The sequence below is a fragment of the Emys orbicularis genome, chromosome 19 (genome assembly GCF_028017835.1).
Source record: "Emys orbicularis isolate rEmyOrb1 chromosome 19, rEmyOrb1.hap1, whole genome shotgun sequence".
Classification (NCBI taxonomy): Eukaryota; Metazoa; Chordata; order Testudines; family Emydidae; genus Emys; species Emys orbicularis.
The window spans coordinates 823,820-841,875 of NC_088701.1; the positions used below are offsets into that span (position 1 = coordinate 823,820).

The window sequence follows — 18,056 nt, forward strand, 5'->3', positions numbered from 1 at the left end:
ATTTCCCGCTTCCCTCAGCGTGAGCGCAGACCAGCTAGGAGTCCACGCGCCCCGAGATACCTGTGGCCTCCTCTTTCACTTTCGCCAACACACACGACTTGATCTCCAGCCCGATGGATTTCGCCAGAGGCGGAGGCACTGCGTTACCGACCTGTGAAGAGAGGCAGGGGAGCCGTGAGCTCTGTGCAGATCCAGGCCATGTTATATCGGGTAAGGGCAGCACGGCTTTCACGGCCTCCCCTGCGATCACCCGCCCAGTGACCCCATTCTGAGCCAGCCTCTCTCCTTCCTTATCTGGCCATCCTGCTTCCAAACAGGAGCCCAGAGTAGCCTCCGATTCCCCGGCGAAAGGTCCGGGGCTCTGACCCTGTGCGGTCATTCACACTGGCCCCACGCCGACGTGAACAGAGGAGCGGGGATGGAGGACTGGCCCTGCTGCACCACACCCACTGGGTGCAGGGGGAACCGGCTCGCCCAGCACCTCACCCCGCTCCCCGGGGAGCAGCCACCCACCTGTCTGTGTTTGTCCAGGACGTTGCCGAAGAGCCGGTAGGTGTCTGGGAAGCCCTGGGATCGCGCACACTCCCGCACGCTCACCACCCGGTGCTGCTCCGGATGCAGCACTCGGCCCTGGGAAAGGGAACAGCTGTGAATTCCCAGCCCACTAAGGCCAAAGGTCGGTCGGTCGGACGGCAGCGAGAAGGGGTGCTGCGGTAGGTGCTGCGCCGGACTCTGCCGCACACGCCCCCGAGAAAGAGCCGCTGAGGTTAGCCCCAGCACAAGAGTGGATCTCGCTCACAGGTGATTTAACCCAGAGCGACTGGCTGTGCAGACATCTCCCTGCCCCCCTCTGCACCCCAACGCAACCCCCCACATTCACGCCCCTCCCCACCACAGGGCTTACCCCAGTCGCCGGGGCCGCGCTCACACACCTGTTTGCCCATGGGCTCTGGGTTGGTGACGGTGGTGCTGAAGAAGCCGTCCCACTCTAGCCTGCCGTACAGCCCGGCCCAGTGGTTGTGCCGATTGCCGGTGTGGGGCAGGCACCAGGGGATGAGGGTGTTGAACTGTCGGTCTGCCGGGTCGCACGGTTTACCTGCGGGAGGGAACAGAGCACAGGGATTTCATCTGAGCTAGGGGCCAAGGAGTGGACTAGAGGGGAGGATGGCTAGGAAGCTGGGCAGACAGCCTGGTTCCCGTACGTCCCATCCCAGTACCCAGCACAACGGGCCCTAGGAATGAAGCACCACGGAATTGACAGAGTGTTTAACCTGTGGAACTCATTGCCACAAGATGGATACTGAGAACGAGGACAAGCCGTGGGTCAGATGAGGGATGCAGTCTATGCTCATTAGAATGAGAAGGGCTCTCAGACTTCAAGGGAGGAACTAATTAGCAGTCCCCCTCCCCCGCTGGACAGTTCCAGTCCCCTCCCCTCGGCACCACCCACTGGGTGACGGACCCGCAGCAGCTCCCTGCCCCCCCCCGCCCTGTACCTTCCGCGCAGGAGCACACCCCCCGCAACGCTCCGGTGCTGCTGCGTCCGTTCTTCTTCTCGTGGTGAGTGTACCGCAGCTTCCGGGTGGTGATGCCGTCCGACAGCCGCACCTCGATGTTGGGCAGGTCGCGCCAGTCTGAGCCCGGGGCCAGGGGGATGTGTCTCATCCGAGCAGCTACCAGCGCGCTCATATCCTGCAAGGCCAAGCCCAGGATCCAGCATTAGCCTTCCCCCGCAGCCCGCCCGATACCGCCCCACAGCCGGGTCTCAGCACGCAGGATGCTGCCGCTGACTCAGGGGCAGGACACGGCCCTGGGTTCCATCCTCGCCTCTGCCTCGGGTCCCCCATCTGTAAGAAGGGGAAATAACCCCACCCTTGGCTATGGGGCAGGGCCGGTCCCTCGCTCTGTCTGCGCAGGGCCAGGCCCAACAGGGGCTTGATCCCAGTCGGGGCGTAAGGGGGCCCCTGCAGCAGCAGCCCCCGCAAGGCTCAGGTGCTGCTCTCCACAGCGAACCCCTCACCTTGCAGATGTGATCCCTGAGGATGGGCTGATACTGCGAGCCCCTGATCTGCCTCTGGAACCAGGACTGGGGCTCCCCGTTGTAAGAGATCTCGAGTGCCGAGGCGCCGTTCCTGATCTCCGGCAGGTCGGACATGGTGTCCCGGACCGTGATGGTTCGGAAGGGCCCCGAGTACGTTCTAGGAGGAATAAAGGAAGCGGTCACCCAGCTAGTGTCAGCCCCAGCCCCCGCCCGACCCCCTTCAGACAGGGGAACACCCGGCACGTCTCAGAGCAGCTTGTTCCTCTCCCAGGCGTTTAGAGCCGTCGCCCCAGGGCCCCCGTCCACACCCCAGGCCTGGGCGCAGCCTGCCAAAGACGTGCTCACCTGGTGATATTGCTGACAAACTTCTTGTCGTCCACCACGACGCTCAACTGGCAGGCCCGGGGCGCGAACACGTGCAGGGGCTCAGGGAACATGGGCAGCTTCTCTCCAGGGGCCGCAGCGAGGACGATGGCCCTTCGGCGTGTCTGGGCCACGCCGTACTGACCCGCCTGGACCGAGGGAGAGCGTCCTGAGCAAACGCGAACGTGGGCGAGTGTCCCCAGCACAGACCGCGGCGTCCTGAGCCGGAGTGCGGCCGCAGGGGAGCAGGGCCAAAGGGCTCAGCAGCAGAGCGTTCCAGCCGTGGCGTCCCTGCTGCAATTCTGGCCCCGAGGGGAATGAGTTTGGCAGAGGCGGGCTTGGCCCAGCCGAGTCTCTGGCCAGGGCAGCCTCCATGGGAGCGGGGCACCCACCCCATGCCCCCAGCTCCCAGCCGGCGCCTGGCACATACCTGCAGCACCCCGAAGGTGCACTGGTAGCCCATTCGCACAAGGCACCGCAGGGTGAGCTTCAGCACCATGGAGCGCTTGAAGGAGACGAAGTTCCTCACGTTCTCCAGGAGGAAGAACCTGGGTCTGTAGTAGTCACAGTAACTGCACGGGGGGGACGGGACGACGAGCAAGATTAGAGAGAGGCTCCTGCCGGTCTGGCAGACAGACCCTGGAGCCAGTGCCACAAACTAACCCTCCCCACTGGAGGTTTGGCACAATTCTGGTGACTCTCTCGCCCCAAGCCTCTCTCGGAGGCAGGGCAGCGCAAGTCTCCTGTGGTTTGGGGTGGAGGGGAGTCGAACCGCCTGCCTGGGTCTGCTGAACCCCAGTCCAGTGATCCTCCCTTCCTACCCCGCCAACGGTTCCGTGGCCGTCGGGAGAGTCCTCAGCAGCCCCTTCCCCCCTCCTGGTGGACAGTTCGGTCGTTAGAGCAGAGGGCTCGGGTTCCTGGGCTCTTTGACCTTGGGGCAAGACACATCCCCCACTCTGTTGTGCCTCAGTTTCCCATGTATGTCTGGCCGTTACCCTAAGGTCAGAGCTCGCCAAGCACAGGTCACGTGAGGCCCTGAGAAGCCTCTGTGGGAGGAGAGGTGGGGCCCACAGCCCCGCAGCACCTGCAGACCCAGTTTGCATTTCCCTAGCAGGGCATGCCCGGGAGAGCCCACCTGCTCCGATACACGTCCGCAGGGGGCTTCTCAGGTACGCCAGCGGCACCCAGACACCAGGGGAGCCAATCAGGGGACAGGCAGCTGTCGGCAAGGCCTGGCCCCTCACCTGAGAAAGGAGACCACCAGGGAGTTCTTGAACTTGGAGTAGGTGCGAGAGTTGAAGCGGTTCATGCCGCTGAAGCCCTGGCAGGGCGGGCCGCCGCACAGCATCTCCACGTCCCCCTTCTGCGGGAGCTTCTGGCCCAGCGAGTTGGTCTTCTCGCCAGACATGACCAGCTTCAGCAGCACGTTGCAGTCCTCGGTGAACACCGTGGTGCCGGGGTTATTCAGGCGGAAGGCCTGGGCGGCCGGCTCCCACATCTCGATGGCCCACAGCGTCTCCGAGATCCCTGGGGACGGAGGGGGAGCCGAGGACGTTAGACCCAGCAGAAGCCCACGGCAGGCACCTCACACCGGTTCCACCCAACGCGGCTCTGTCATTTTCAGGGAGCATGTGTGTGGGTGGCTGCGAGAGGTGGTGCGGTCTAGTGAGCGGAGCATTGGACAGGGACTCAGGACACCTGAGTTCTATTCCCGCCTCTGCCACTGACCTTGGGCAAGTCCCTTTCCCTCCCTTGTGCCTCAGTTTCCCCTCCAGCCCCTGGGTCTATCTAGGCTGCGAGCTCTTTGGCCAGGGACTGATTCATATGAGCATCTGTGCAGCACCCAGCAGGAGAACGTGGAGGTTCTGTCCGGAGGCAGGAAAGCAGCCTTGGAACTCCAGGGCCTGCTCGCACGAGGGCAGCCGAGACCGGTGGGTTGCGACCCCCGGGTGGTCGTGGGCGGTGAGTGGGGTGGGCGGGCTGCTGCAATCTACTATAAAGCCAAGCGAATCTTGCGCCCCCCTCCACCCCACCCCCAGTTCAAGCTCCAGGATTCTCCGCCAGCCTCTGGCAACACAGGTACATGCCATCGGTGAATTGCTGCGGTTATGGTAAACCTAAGGGGGTGACACACATTTGGCTTTCAAATAAGGGGCTGCCAACCTGCGAAAGCCAAGGAACGGGGGCCCCTCTGGGACTCACCCGTGCCGGGACCTCCAGGCACCACAGTACTAGAAATAATTCACACCAAAGAGACGCAAGGACGAAGGGCCCCCCCCAGTGCCCTGGCTTGACACCCCCCTCCTTGCCTGCTTGGTGGAATCCCTCAGACAGGCCCCCGCAGCCCGAGAACACATCCAGGGTGCGCAGTTTGGGCAGCTTCACCTCGGCAGCCTCCTGTTTGCTTTGCTCCAAGGCAGACACCGATTTGCCTTTGCCTGTGTGGGGAAAGGAGAGACCGTTTGTGCCGGCACCCAGCTGCCTCTCCAGCCACGGTCAGGAGCAGGCAAGAACTCCGGGTGGGTAAGGGGCTGCTTTCCCCAAGGGCAGGCTGGCACCCAAGCAGCATTAGCCCCCCCAGTCTATTTCCTTGATAGTGTTTGAAATGCAGATCCTTCCCCCATCTGTACAGCACTTAAAACATCAACTCTAAGCCCCCGCTGGCTGGACGGGTTTAACCCACTCGAGCGAGAACCTACCCCTAAGTCCACTGCAACAGACGTCTCCACCTTCCCACCATCCCGCCGCCTTTCGTCCCCACCCCCAGCCAGGAAGGTACGTTGGCCCTTCCCCCTTTGCGTGGGTCTTTCCCGCAGCAACAGGGGAGAGAAGAAACACGAAACCAGCACAACAGCTTGGGCAGATGCCAGGCTGAGCTCCTTGGGGCAGACAGCGCCCAGCACCATGGGGGTCTGGGCCATAGACGCTACCGTCATACACCTAATAAACAACGTACAGCTCCCAGCACAATGGGGGCCTGGGCCACGACTCTGATACAGGAAACTACTCTAAGCTTTTGGAAGTGGGTTACGGTTTCACATTGCTGTCCCTTTACAATCCTGCATAAATGTTAGTTCAAACTGACATTTCCGGGGTCTGGTTCATGTACAATGCGGCTTTCACAACAGGCTAATACCCTGTTTTCCCTGAAAAGTTCTGGGCCAGCTGTGGGATAATATGGAGCAGAAGCAGCTACAAAAAAGTTGCAAGAGACAAAAGCACCAGGATTTAGCCTTACCTTTGCCTTTCCCTTTCCCCTTGCCTTTATTGCCAGCTCTACGGGCATGGTTCGGAGGGTCTTCAAAGCTCTTGGTTTTTGCATTGTAAGCCTGCAAAGAGAACAGACGCAAGGCTCACATGCGCCCTATATGCCGCTGGTGTTTGGGGGACGCTGTCTTCGTGAGGACTACATTGCTTCATTTAATGTAGGGCAGCGCCAGAATCCACCCACCCCTTTGTCAAACCTGGTGGTCGCAAGCCCCCGTGTGATCCTGTAAGCAGATCGGGCCCTCATCTCCACAGCGAAGCAATCCTCTTTGGGAACTGCGACACGCTTCTGACGGCTCTTGGAGAGAGGGCTCTCTTATGCTTCTCTCTGAACTCCCGAGAACAGCTCCCGCCCTTGCTGGCCGGCTCAGGACAGACGGGGCCACTTCCCTTTCAAAAACGCTTGGCAGAGTCAAGCAGTGCAGCGTTTGGCAAGCGTCTTTCACCATTGCCAGAGACGCTCATTGTACCCAGCACCACACTCCCCTAGCAGGTAGAAAGAGTCCCTGAGACTTGTGACGAAGAATGGTTTGGAGCACGTGCCCCAGAACTCGGATGCTGACGTTTACGATGTGCAAGTCAGTTCTAGCAACCGCTCACGTCACCTGCTCAGTTAGCTCCCCCCCGCCCCAGTGCATCTCCAAGCAGAGGTTACCTCTAGGAAGTAGAAGCGGTCAGACCCGCTGGCAGAATAGTCCTGAATACATTCCGTCAGGTCCTCTCCGTACTCCACCGTACAGCGGCCCTGCACAGCCTTGAAGTCCAGCGTCACTTCCTCATCGCTCCAGTACAGCAGGTTGATGTCCGAGTGGTAACTTGCTTTCATGGACTTGTGGGTGTTCTCAGGCCTGCAGCAGACAGGTCACTTTCACTAGGGAGTGTGCTTTGGGGGGGGACTGGGAAAGGGACTGCGCTTCCAACCCAGGGGCACACTGCCTGAGTTCCAACATCCACCGTGTGAAGTCTGTCCCCTTGGAGAAGACAGACAGGAATGTTCACCCAAATCTCTCCTACCCCGTTAGCTGGTGCACATCCTGCTGGAGAACGTTAGATTAGTTCTGATAAACAAAGCAGCTGGTTTGTTATCCCGGCAGGACACACAAGGAGGTGGGAGTAGCTCTTGAAGGATGACCTAGAGTGTGGGCTGAGCAGGGCTGAGAGGAAACCTAGGAACAGTGCAGAGCCTGGCTAGGCCTGAATGGAGCATTGGGTTAGGGTATGTCTACACCGCAGCTGGGAGTGTGCTGCCCACCTCAGACAGACAGACGTGCACTAGCTTTGCTCAAACTAGCATGCTAAAAACAGCAGCAAAGCTGGGTGTAGCACAGGCAGCGGCTCAGGCTAGCCACAGGAGTACGTGCCCTGGGAGGTTCGGACTCAGGCAGCCGCCCGCCCAGGCTATCCCTGGCTGCAGAGCTAGCACGTCTGTCTGGCCGAGCTAGGAAGCGCCCTCCTAGCTGAGCGTAGACGGACCCTGTGCGGATACAGCCAGGCCCCAGGGAGAGTTCAGGTTTGTCTACGCAGCACGCTGGCTTTGCTTTGGGGACAGGGCGGAGAAGGCCCCTACTCGTGCTGCTCCTCCCCAAACGGACCTTCCGGAGGCTCTGCCTGAGCCCAGCCCCGCTCACCTGTAGAACTTGTAGAGCCGCAGCTTGATGTCGGCTTCGTTGGGCTTGCCGTTGCTGCGTATGCTGCAGAAGATCTCCTTGATGCGGCCCACGCGGTATGGCTCCGGGGCGTCCTGGTTGCTGCCCTTGATGTACTCGGAGGACTTGCGGTAGTGCTCTGGGTACAGCTCCTCATCCACGGCCTCCTTCTTGGGGCGCTTGGCTGGGCTGGCCAGCTTCATGCTGGGGTTGGGGGAGAGCGGAGCAGGGGGTAAGAGGCGCTAACACTGAAGCACGGGCTGCCCACCGACCCACCCTTCAGAGGACAATCCAGCGCAGCCCCCCGAAGCGCCCCTGGCCCGGCAGCGACTCTCCTTTCGGAACCAGGGCGCTGTTCCCCCATTAAAGAGCCCCTCTGACGAAGCAGAACGCCTGCCTGCAGCAGGGAGGGACGAGATCTTGTGGGGTCCCCTCTCCCGCGTGTGCAGCCCAGGCATTTTCAGAGGCACATCAAAGCCCCGATGCTGGCCACAGCGGCTCAGACGCAGCGAGCTCTCTAGCCCCGTGTCCCGTCTCTGACCAGCTGCTTCAGAGGAGGGTGCAAGACAGAGTCACTTGGGCAGGAAGCTCTTCGGGGCAGGAACTGTGGGGTGTTTGTGCAGGGTCCTGCTCCGTGCTGGGCTCCTAGGCACGACCCAAAGACAACACCCTCCTGTAGGCAGCTGCATGATAGGTCATGGCCTTTATCACGGCTAGCGATTCGGTGCAGCCACTCCCCAGACGGAGGCTGATGCACATCCGTGAGACTTCTCCTCTGCTGCTGACGAGCTGCGTACCAGTCAGTTTATAGAACCAGTTACCCGAGTTTCAGCCAAACCAGCGACGTGTCTGGCTAGCTATATTTCCCCCCCGCCCCCCAGAGACATTTTATTCCAACTCACCCAGCAGTTGTAGTGGGCTTATATGTCCATACACCAACTAAAGAGGCTCAATCTATGGAGTTTACCCAAGAAAAGATTAAGAGATGACCTGATCCCAGGCTACAAGTGGCTACATGGGGAAGAGATTAGGACAGCAGAGGGCTCCTTAGCCTAGTAGAAAAAGGCAGAATGAGACCCAGCAGCCAGAAGTTGAATCCAGACAAAAGTCAGACTAGAAATAAGGGGCAGAGTTTTTAACAGGGAGGGGAACAGCTTGCCTAAGGACAGGGTGTATACTCCATCACATATGCTCTTTAAATCAAGACCGCGTGTTTTTCTGTAGAGACTGCTCTAGCCCAAACTGGGGGGAGGATCTCTGTGGGAGGACAGACAGGATGATCATCACAGTCCCTTCTAGACTTAAACATCTAGGAATCCATTTACAACTGGCTTGTTTGGTGCTTAATTTACAGCTGAAGCGCAGACTGGTGTGTTCTCCGTTATGGGAGATACTGAAGACGACTCTGCCATGGGGGCTGTGAATAAACCCTGCCGAGAAGAGACACCCCGTGCCCGCCTGGCAAGAACCAACCTGAAGGAGAAAGCCTCCGGCAGCAGGAAGACGCCATCTCCTATCCTGTACTGCACGCCATTCTTTGTCGCCAGGCCGTAAAACATCTTCCCGTCCACCTCTTCTTGGGGCTCCATGACTTTGAGTATCTCCTTCTGCCTCACCTCGTCCAAGCGAGCGCAGCTCATACAGAACCTGTGGGGAAAGCAGAGGGCTCGGAGCTGGACCATCTGCGGAGATATTGATGGGTGCTGGAACCTGCGCTCTTGGGGGCAGGGACTGCCTCTGTTGTATGCACAATGGGGGCCTGATCCCTGCACAACAAACATCACACCTGCTGGTTTTCACACGTATCCCACACTGGCTTAAACTGCTGTGTGTGTGGGGGGGAGGGGGGTTGTTTGGGGGGGCATGGGGGGGGGATTTAATCAGCACTCCCATTTGAGCCAAGATAGAAGTTGAAAATACTACTAGATGAAATCATCTTTCGGTGTGAATTAGCCAACAATATTCTTCCAATAAGCCCCAAGTTACTGTTAGCACAGTGCCCCAGACGGCTGAGCTGAGAAAACGAGAACCAGCCAATCTGCCCCGATTGGTCTGAAGCTACTCTCCATGCGCCAGCTCTGCCTGCCTTGACCTGGGCAATAACCCGAGTACAAATAAACCTGAGCTAATGCGAGTTACGGCTAAACCCATCTTCGGAGAGAAGATGGAGCCTTTCGCTCCCGCCAGCCAGCCAGCCTCACGCACTCACTTGTACTTGTTATCTTCCGAGGGCTGGAGCTTCGGGGGAGACTCAAACCTGGCGTACTCTTGATCATACCACATTTGGTAGAAATAGGTTCTGCCGTCATCTTCCACCATCTTTATCTCCATGTCCAGCCCCCCCTGTGGGGAAAGACAAATTGTAGGGATCCCGCAGCCAGGGGGCGAGCAGCTGGCTGGATCCTGCCGCCGGACAGAACGTTGTTACGAACCCAGAGCGTCACACGTGGGGGAAGGGGAGAACCTCTGTTCCCCTCGCAAACTTCTCTCAAGGAAGTTACACAAACGGAGCCCGCGTATCATTCCGAGGACGAGAGGCGCCAGGACGCCTGGGTTCGATTCCCAGCTCTGCCACTGACCTGCTGCGTGACGGTCGGCAAGGCGCTTCCTCTCTCTGTGCCTCTGTTTCCCCTCCCACCCTTCATCCGTTTACACTGCAAGCTCCTCAGAAGAGGGAGCATCTCTCACTAGCTGTGCATACAGCACCTCGTGCAACGGGGCCCTGACCTCATCTGGGGCCGCTAGGTGCTACGAGGACACAAGCAATCGAGTCAATTTCGTCAGACGGCTGTTTTCTCCAAGCCTCCACTAGCTCAGTGACCAGCCGCACTTAAAGCATTTGCCACTTGCTGATGCCCCAAGTTAAGCAGACCAGGCCCTGCCTGCCTACGCTGGGCCCCGAACCACACAGAGCTCTCCCGCTTGCCACCGAGGCCTGCCAAGGAGACGGCAGCCACCCACCTCCAAGGCCCAGTTCTCCGAGGGCGCCTTGTAGACAACGTTCACTTTGCCGTGGATGTAGGACAGCTGCATGTCTTCGCACTCGTCCACCAGGAAGAGCTCCAGCGAGTCCGAGGTCTTCCCCAGGACAGTGTCGATGCCCTGGCAGAACCAGTGGGCATGGAACATTTGCCCACTGCTGTCTTCCCACAGCGCAGTGACTCTGCAAGGGAAGGGCTTGTGTTTGAACACCACCCCCAGGCTGCCTAGGGAAAGACGCTTTCCGCATCGCTGGACAGGCTGAGCGGTGCTGGGGCTAACGAGACCCCAGGCAGAGAGGGTCCAGGGGAGAGCTCTGGACTGGGACTCCGGAGACCTGGGTTCTCTTCTAACTCTGCCACTGCCCTGCTGGATGACGGTGGGCAAGTCACCTCCCTTCTCAGAGCCGGGGTCCCCCCCTCCCCCCCATCTGTCATGCGTACTTAGACCGAGCTCCTCCGTACGTACATGCAGGTTCCAGGCTGGGGCCTCCACGGCCCACTAACAGCAGAGAGACAGCCCCACGCAGACAGGGATCTCCCAACATCTCTGCAGGACACGCCCCTGTGAGCCCTGCACCGGCCCCTTCCCAGAACCCCTCTGGCACGCAGACAAGTGCGCGTTCGTCCCCGGACCGCCACAAACCTGGCTAGGTACAGAGGCTTGGAGGGCTCGTCGGGGCTGACGGAAACGCAGTCCCCCACCTCCAGGGTCTCGGAATCGATGCACACCTTCTGGTAATAGTCCTTCTTCCCATCGCGCTGCGGACAAAGGCTGGTTATTAGAACTGGCAGAAACCCCATTACCCAGTGTCTTCTCATTTCTCCCATGGCTCGTAGCTAGAGACCCTCCCCTCCCTGCTAGACAGGGCCTGGAACCCACGGGTGAGCGTGCTGCTCGTCCCTCTCCGCGCCCTTCCGCAGAGCCTACGAGTTGACAGCCCCGGCTAAGGAGCCTTCGCGCTCTGGCTCCAGCTGCCGCAGCTCCCGTTTTTAGCGATTGGGGTCCCCTGGCTCAGTCCCGGTGTGCTGGCCACGAGGACAGCCGTCACATGCCCGCTCGAGGGAGGTGGAGGGCTTTCATTAGCCCTCGCTCTAGGCAGCCTCGTTGCGCATCCCCCGCTGTGACCGCAGCAGAGCTCCTCACTGGTGGGGCCGGAGAAGCCGTGAACGCTGACCCGCATCTATTCCCAGAGACGGGGTCCTGGCCCCCGCATTGTAGCCACTCCTCGGCTACAGCCCAGCCGTCACGCAAGCCACCACCCCAGCCTGCAAACAACGGGAGCTTGACACTTCCCCTGAGACGCCAGGTTCTAGCGAGGCCTTGAGCCCCGCAGAGACAAGGAAAGGTTCAGATTGAGGGTTAACCTTTGACAGGCCCACAAACTCCCACTCAAATCTGCTCCCAATACAGCGTGCTGGCATAACAAACAGGCTAGAGCGCACAAGAGAGGCGCGGCTGAAAAGCCACAATTCCCCCAGGCGGCCCGTACATCTCAAATGCTCCTGCGCTTGTCACAGAGACACGCCATTAGACCTGTGTGGCGGACCGCTGCACGTTCCCTAAGCAGCGTGCAAGTGGCACCTGCCCTTTAGCTGTGCACACCGTACAGCAGATCCACGTCCACCCAGGAAAGCAGGGGCTGTTCGTGAGCGCTGCGTTAAAGGCCCAGCAATGGGGCCGCAGCGAGAACCCTGCAGCTTCCCAGCTGGCAGGTTACACAAGCCTAGAGTTACACCCGCTGGGGAGATTTGCTCATGACGTCGATGCCAGACAACGAGCCCTTTTACTCGGGTGGGAATGCGCGCTGCCAGTGAGACGTCTCCTCCGGCCCTACCTTGATTGGTTCCCCCACCCAGGAAATCCTGCTTTTATTCTGCTTCTTCTTCCTTCCCTGTAGCATTTTTTTAGGTGACGGCATTTCGGGGATGTTATCGTCCACCTCCTCGTCTTCATCTGCTTCTCTGACGGCCAGATTGGGGCACCTAGGGTGGGAGCGACAGTCAGTGCATCCGGTGACTGACGGGGCCTTCTCGGGCCACGCGCTCAGTCCCCACCACCCGCCAGGGCAGGTTGGCTCCTTCCACAGGCTCCCAAGTGCTTTGTCCAGCCCATCCCAACACTGGGAGACGCTGCTGCAGCCCCAGATTCCACCCCCGCTCCCCGACCGTTATTCCCAGCTACAGCCCATCCCCAACTCTGACATGCTGCTGCCTAAGCCATTCTGCAGAGTCCTCCGTGCTCAGCCCCTTTGGAGACGGGCAGATGATCCCATCCCTGCCCCACTCAATCTCTGAAGTGGAAGAGGAGGGAATTTCACTCACTTCTGTTCATGTTTTATGATCACATCACTACCTGGGTCTGGTCTGGCTTGATACAGAAAGGACGTGTCACCGAGATTAGCGTGTGCATCACGTCCCTCCGCCCCGTCGACAGAGAGCAGCGGGTTCAACGTTTGAGTGGCAACAAGTCTCCAGACTTACACCGGGAAAGCTCTCAAACTACCGAGCATTTTGGAAGGGCCATAAACCCTCATGCTTCAGGGCATGAGCTGAGCTCTAGTGACTGGGGGTCAGGAGGGAATTTCCCCCAGGGGCAGGTTACCCCATTGCTGTCTGCTGCAGGGGATCTTGACTATCGTGTGACACGGCCAGTGCTGGCCCTGCTGGAGACAGAGACCAGACTAGATGGGCCCCTCCTCTGATCCTGTCTGGTCATTCCAATCCCGGGTAGTACCAGCTCTTGATTCTTTCCTGCCAGGAGACTGACGACTCCCTGTACAGTAACGTCCACTGCCCCCAGGAGTAGAGGAACCCCCTGCTCGGCCCCAAGCAGCCACCCCACAGGCTCTGCCCTGCTCCCTGGTGCTCAGAACCACCTTTCGGGACACTGACCTCCTCTGCAGGCAGGCTTGTTTGCTCCGGCCGCTCCCGCCAAACTTGATCATGTTCTGGCAGGCTTTGCACTTTCCACACTCAGGCTGCTGACAAACCTGCAGGGAAGGGGAGAAAGGCGAAGGCTGAGCGGCTGCGAATGGTGGAGGAGCAACTCGTCCCCGAGGACGTGGCGCTCGGCTCCGTCAGGGCTTGCTCCCGACCACGGGCATGAGCAGAGCCTGTGCAAAGACTCACGTTGACTAGAAGAGGCTTTGGAGCCGAGAGAGAGCGAGCCACATGCTGCTCCTTAGCATCCTCCCACCGTGGAGCAGCCCTGGCTGGCTTTGGAGGTGCCAACGGGGCCTCCGGGAGATCCAGGCCAGGAGGGAAATTGCTTGGTCACCCTGAAAGCGCAGCAGAGCCGTACTGACACAGCACAGCTTCCTTCCTTTCCCTGCACTGTTCTCGCCCGTAGCGTGCTGCCCTTCTTCAGGCTGCAGGGAAATGGACGCATTGTCCCCAGAAAGGAGAACGTCACCCCACTGAGCCTTTCCCCTCTGGGGCACCACGTCCAGCCAGCCACACAGCCCAAGGGGCAGCGGGAAGCCAGCTAGCCTTGCCCATTCCCCAGCACTCTCCCCAGAGCTGGGCAAGACTGGATCCCAGCATCCAGTGCCCCCAAGCTGGGGGTCAGACGCAGCTCAGCTCTGGCCCAGCCTGCTGGTTACCTCACACACGCCGCAGCGCCGGCGCTTCATGGCGTTCTCCTTGTCTTCCTCTCTCTCGTTCTTCTCGATCTGCTCCGAGAAGAAGGTGTCGAAGATCAAGTACACCAGCTTGGTGGTGGTGGCCTTGGTGGGCCCTTTGTCCTTGTCTATCTTGGTGGGATGTCGAATGGCCTGTCGCCTCGCAGCTCGCCTGGAACGGAGAGCAGCTCAGACACTGCCCGCTGCAGCATGGTCCTGCACTGGTGGCATTACCCGCTCCCACCAGAGACCGGGACGGAAAAATTCTGGCTACGTGCAACGCTACTGACCGCTCTCCTCACACACCCCCCGCCCTGCACGCCTCTGCCACCCGCAGCAACCGGGCACAATACATCCTACAGAATCTCGTGATAAACCGTGTTATAACTGTTGGCTTGGCAGGAAAAGCCCTGTAACAGGCACTGAAATGCACTCATAAGAGAGTCCCCACAATCCAGACTGATGAAGGAAGGATCACGTGGGGAACCGAGGCCCAGAGATGCAGGGACTCACGCTGTGGCCGGGCTGGGAATGGACCCCAGGTCTCCTGGATCTCGGCCCAGTGTTCTAACCACCAGACCGCCCTGGCTCCCTGAACAGCAACGCAGAGGGGATTTCTTTGCGCCCGACTAGACTGATTAGGAAGCCGAGTTCAGGAGCATTTCTCATTTCTAACCAAGCCCCTTATGGCAACTCACCCCACGCTGGCCTATAGATCCCCGAGGGTCTGTCTAGAGCCAGGGAAGTTACCCCGGAATAAGGAAGGGTGTGAATTCAATGTGGCATAGCGCCGGGCAGAGGCAAGGCCCGAGATGCAGTGCCAATGCCTGAGATGCAGTGCCAGTGCCCGTGCCCGAGATGCAGTGCCCGTAGAACCCCCAGCACAGCACTGCTGTTGGCAGCTCCCACCAGCCTACCTCTTCCCCAGGGTGACGCCCGCGAGTTTGATCAGGTCTCTCATGCACGGCGTGATGAGGACGGGCGGCTCGTCGCTGTCTCCGGCCTCGTCGTAGCTCTCCACCTGCTCCACCACGAACTGGGCGTGCCGCAGCAGAGAGTCCTCCGTGAAGCGGTTGAAGTTCAGCCCGGCGGGCGGCACCGTTGTCTGGAGAGACGCAGCAGAGGGTCATGGGACATCCCCGCATACAGCACGCCTCACACCACCCGAGGGCACTGCAGCTCTACTCCCAACGGCACGGACGTTTTCACAGGGAGCCAGAGTCTTGGGGGCCCTGGTTCTCAGACGCAGGGGCGCAGGCCACCCAAACTCACCAATAGCGACTGAAAAGGTATGCCTGTCACTCCCTTGGCGAGGCTGAGATTCACCCTCGTGCAGCAACACCGCACGCCACATCAGCCCTCAGACTAGGCCTCAGCGTGGCCGAGGCCTTGTGGGAGAGCTCTGCGGACGAGTGACATTCACCCTCGCCGTACGGCGGAGGAGAGGGTAAGAACCGGAGGCAGAGCTCCACCCTCCGGAGGGGTTAGTAAAGAGGAACAACCTACGATGTGGCTTGAGACAAACCATAAGTAGAATAAAAGTCCATCTCCTCGCCCCTCACCCACACCCCGTTCAAGGGGGAGGAGCGGATGGACACATCCTCGTACAGACAGTGTCGAAGGCCCAAGAGTTCAGAGTCAGCTAGTCCAGTGGTTCCCATAGCGGGACACGTCCTGGAATCCTTCTCTCACCTCGCCACACGCCCCCTGCCATTTAGCAGCCCGGCCGTGACCCCTCGGCTCCTGTCCCCAATGCCCCTGGGGGCTGGGAACCCAACGGTGAGACCTGTGAGTCAGAGGACGGACACGCCACGTCTCACCTCAATCTTGTTCAGCAAGTCCTCATAGCTGACATCGGGATTGTTCTGGAGGAATTCCACCACGATTTTACTCATGTAGATCTTCTCCTGCATTAAGGCGAAGGTGGGAGCGTACTCCTCGCTGGGATCCATGAGAATGTAATCCGCAAAGGCTGAAGCAGAGAGAGATTGCCAGAGACGGTGACTGCAGGGGCTGTCACAGAACAGCCGAGACCCCCCAGCATCAGCAATCGATTTGCAGCAACCCGCTCTGGCCGTTATCGAGTGCCTTGGCTCCCACTCCCCACCCTCAGAACACAGGGATCCCGCCAGCCCCCCCCGAGGGAGAAGCCCCCTGAAATGCCCCCATTTGCAGACCTACCCGTAGTGAAGCCGATCAAGGCTCTTTCTCCTCCGTCGAACCCAGTGATCCACCAAGCATTTATGGGACCCAGTTTCTTGGCTCGGACACCACCTGAGCGGGGAAGAGCAAGGATGTTTCACACACACCCCCACACATACCCACCGCAAGGGTTCGGATTCTGTTGCCGAGGGGCCAGATTCTCCGTTGCCGCCCTTGGCACCTGAGCAGGGCGGGTGAGAAACGCTACCAGCTCACAACGGGAGTGTACTGCACACACTGCAGACCCCCGGAGAACCAGGCCCTCACACGGATTTACTGGCCCAGATCAGAGCACAGCGGCTTTTAAAACACTTGCCATTAACAGGCTGTTGAACTTCAGTTGAGAATCAGCACTGCCATGTGGCCCCCCAGCCCCAGCATAACTGAGCTCCTGCAGAATTACCGAACAATGTACTCCGCGGCAGTAACCTAGTGCTAGCGACATCACCCGAGAGGAGAGGTCACTCCTCGCACTGCCAAGATCCCACTGACGGCACAGAGACTGGGTTTCCCAGGCCTTCGGACTGATCCTCAGGACACAGCCTGAGAAAGTCCCAGGGTACTAGGCAGGCCAGTGTCTGCCCCCAGCTCTGCGCCGAAAGACACTTACCATCTAGACAAGGGTTGTCGTCGTAGATTGGTTTCACAGCACCGCTGAAGTACAGTTCTATGTTCCTCTCTATGAGACCGGTGTCAAACGGACACAAGTGACCCTTTTTGTCGTAGACGCTGTGCGAGAGAGGAGAAAGGACGTTTCCCAATCGCACGTTGTTCAACACCTCACAGATGTTGCATTTAATACTCAGCTTAAACCAGCATCCAGGGCTCGCTGCAAACAGCTCTGCATTTACACATCCTGTGTCGGACACGCTTCCCTTGACCAGGGCAGGAAGGCTTGCACGCCCGGGAACCGAGCTGCAGGCTACATGCATGGGGAAGCAGTCTCACCGCCTAGAGCAGTGGCTCAGGGCAGAACCAAGCCTCTCCATGTTGTGCAGAAGAGAGCGACCCCCCTGGACTCTGATTTGCCCCAGGGGTTACAAATGCAGCATTGCCAAATTATTGTTGGTGCAACAGTGCAAGAAACCTCACCTGAAGGAGGTCACTTTGTGCTGGGGCAAATCCTCGTAACTTTCAAACCCATCTTCGTTGGCATCGAAAATGGACAAGCGCTCGTCCGTCAGCATCTCCGGCTCCTCCAGCTGAGAGAAAGAGAGGGGCACGTTGGACCTTCACTCCCGCAGCACGGCCACGTTTCTAAACCCAGCAACGAGCCGCTTACCGCATTGTCGGGATCCCCCTGGAAGAACTTGAGATCGGGATCGTCCAAGTACTGTCTGCAGTCGACACACTTGGGAGGCGTGGTCTGCAAGCGAAACATCACGAGACATGAGGAGCTTTCCCCGTGAACAGTTCTGCCATTTACCAGCCTCCGCCCTCCGTAAGTATCACTACATGTTCCCACGCTGACGGCCAGTCCTGAATCTACCAGGAATCTGGAGCAGTAAAACAATCGCCAGCGCCTCACACATTGTCTAGCACCAGGTGTTTAGCAACTTCTCTGACCTGGCCAGGCGTGGCAGGAGGAAGGACTCACTGCACCGACCCAACACACACATGCCCTCGTTACGTTTTGTTCGTGCTGTAAATGCTGCATTTAAAGATCATGTGGTGGTGCGAGTGACGTGTGCACTGGAGAGTACTTTTTCTTGACTCGCTGCCACTCCGAGCGGTTGAAAAGCTGTCAGCAGTGCTCGGACAGGGCCCAAGCACTGACGAGAACAGGAGAAACCACTTACTTTAGCAGGTGGTGCGGTTTTAACCTGCGTAGCTTCCTCTTTTATCTCAGACCTGGGCACAAAATACATCAAAACAAGGAATGAAGGCACAGGACAAAAAAGCCGAGCGAGGCTATTCCACCACCTGCATACCCAGT

The 18,056-nt window shown here is 59.2% G+C and overlaps 1 protein-coding gene across 1 annotated transcript in view; it reads right to left on the reverse strand.

Annotated features, from left to right (window-relative positions):
- The window catches only part of DNMT1 (DNA methyltransferase 1), a 31,253-nt gene that overhangs the window by 1,140 nt on the left and 12,057 nt on the right, over window positions 1-18,056 (reverse strand). The window contains 26 exon segments of the mRNA XM_065419181.1: window positions 61-151; window positions 514-630; window positions 933-1,096; window positions 1,497-1,692; window positions 2,021-2,198; window positions 2,387-2,553; window positions 2,835-2,976; window positions 3,649-3,931; window positions 4,714-4,842; window positions 5,643-5,733; window positions 6,327-6,519; window positions 7,300-7,521; window positions 8,791-8,964; window positions 9,527-9,660; window positions 10,279-10,480; window positions 10,942-11,057; window positions 12,134-12,281; window positions 13,191-13,288; window positions 13,901-14,085; window positions 14,828-15,023; window positions 15,739-15,890; window positions 16,100-16,192; window positions 16,731-16,849; window positions 17,213-17,322; window positions 17,403-17,486; window positions 17,920-17,971. Of these exon segments, the coding sequence (XP_065275253.1) occupies window positions 61-151; window positions 514-630; window positions 933-1,096; window positions 1,497-1,692; window positions 2,021-2,198; window positions 2,387-2,553; window positions 2,835-2,976; window positions 3,649-3,931; window positions 4,714-4,842; window positions 5,643-5,733; window positions 6,327-6,519; window positions 7,300-7,521; window positions 8,791-8,964; window positions 9,527-9,660; window positions 10,279-10,480; window positions 10,942-11,057; window positions 12,134-12,281; window positions 13,191-13,288; window positions 13,901-14,085; window positions 14,828-15,023; window positions 15,739-15,890; window positions 16,100-16,192; window positions 16,731-16,849; window positions 17,213-17,322; window positions 17,403-17,486; window positions 17,920-17,971 (3,836 nt within the window).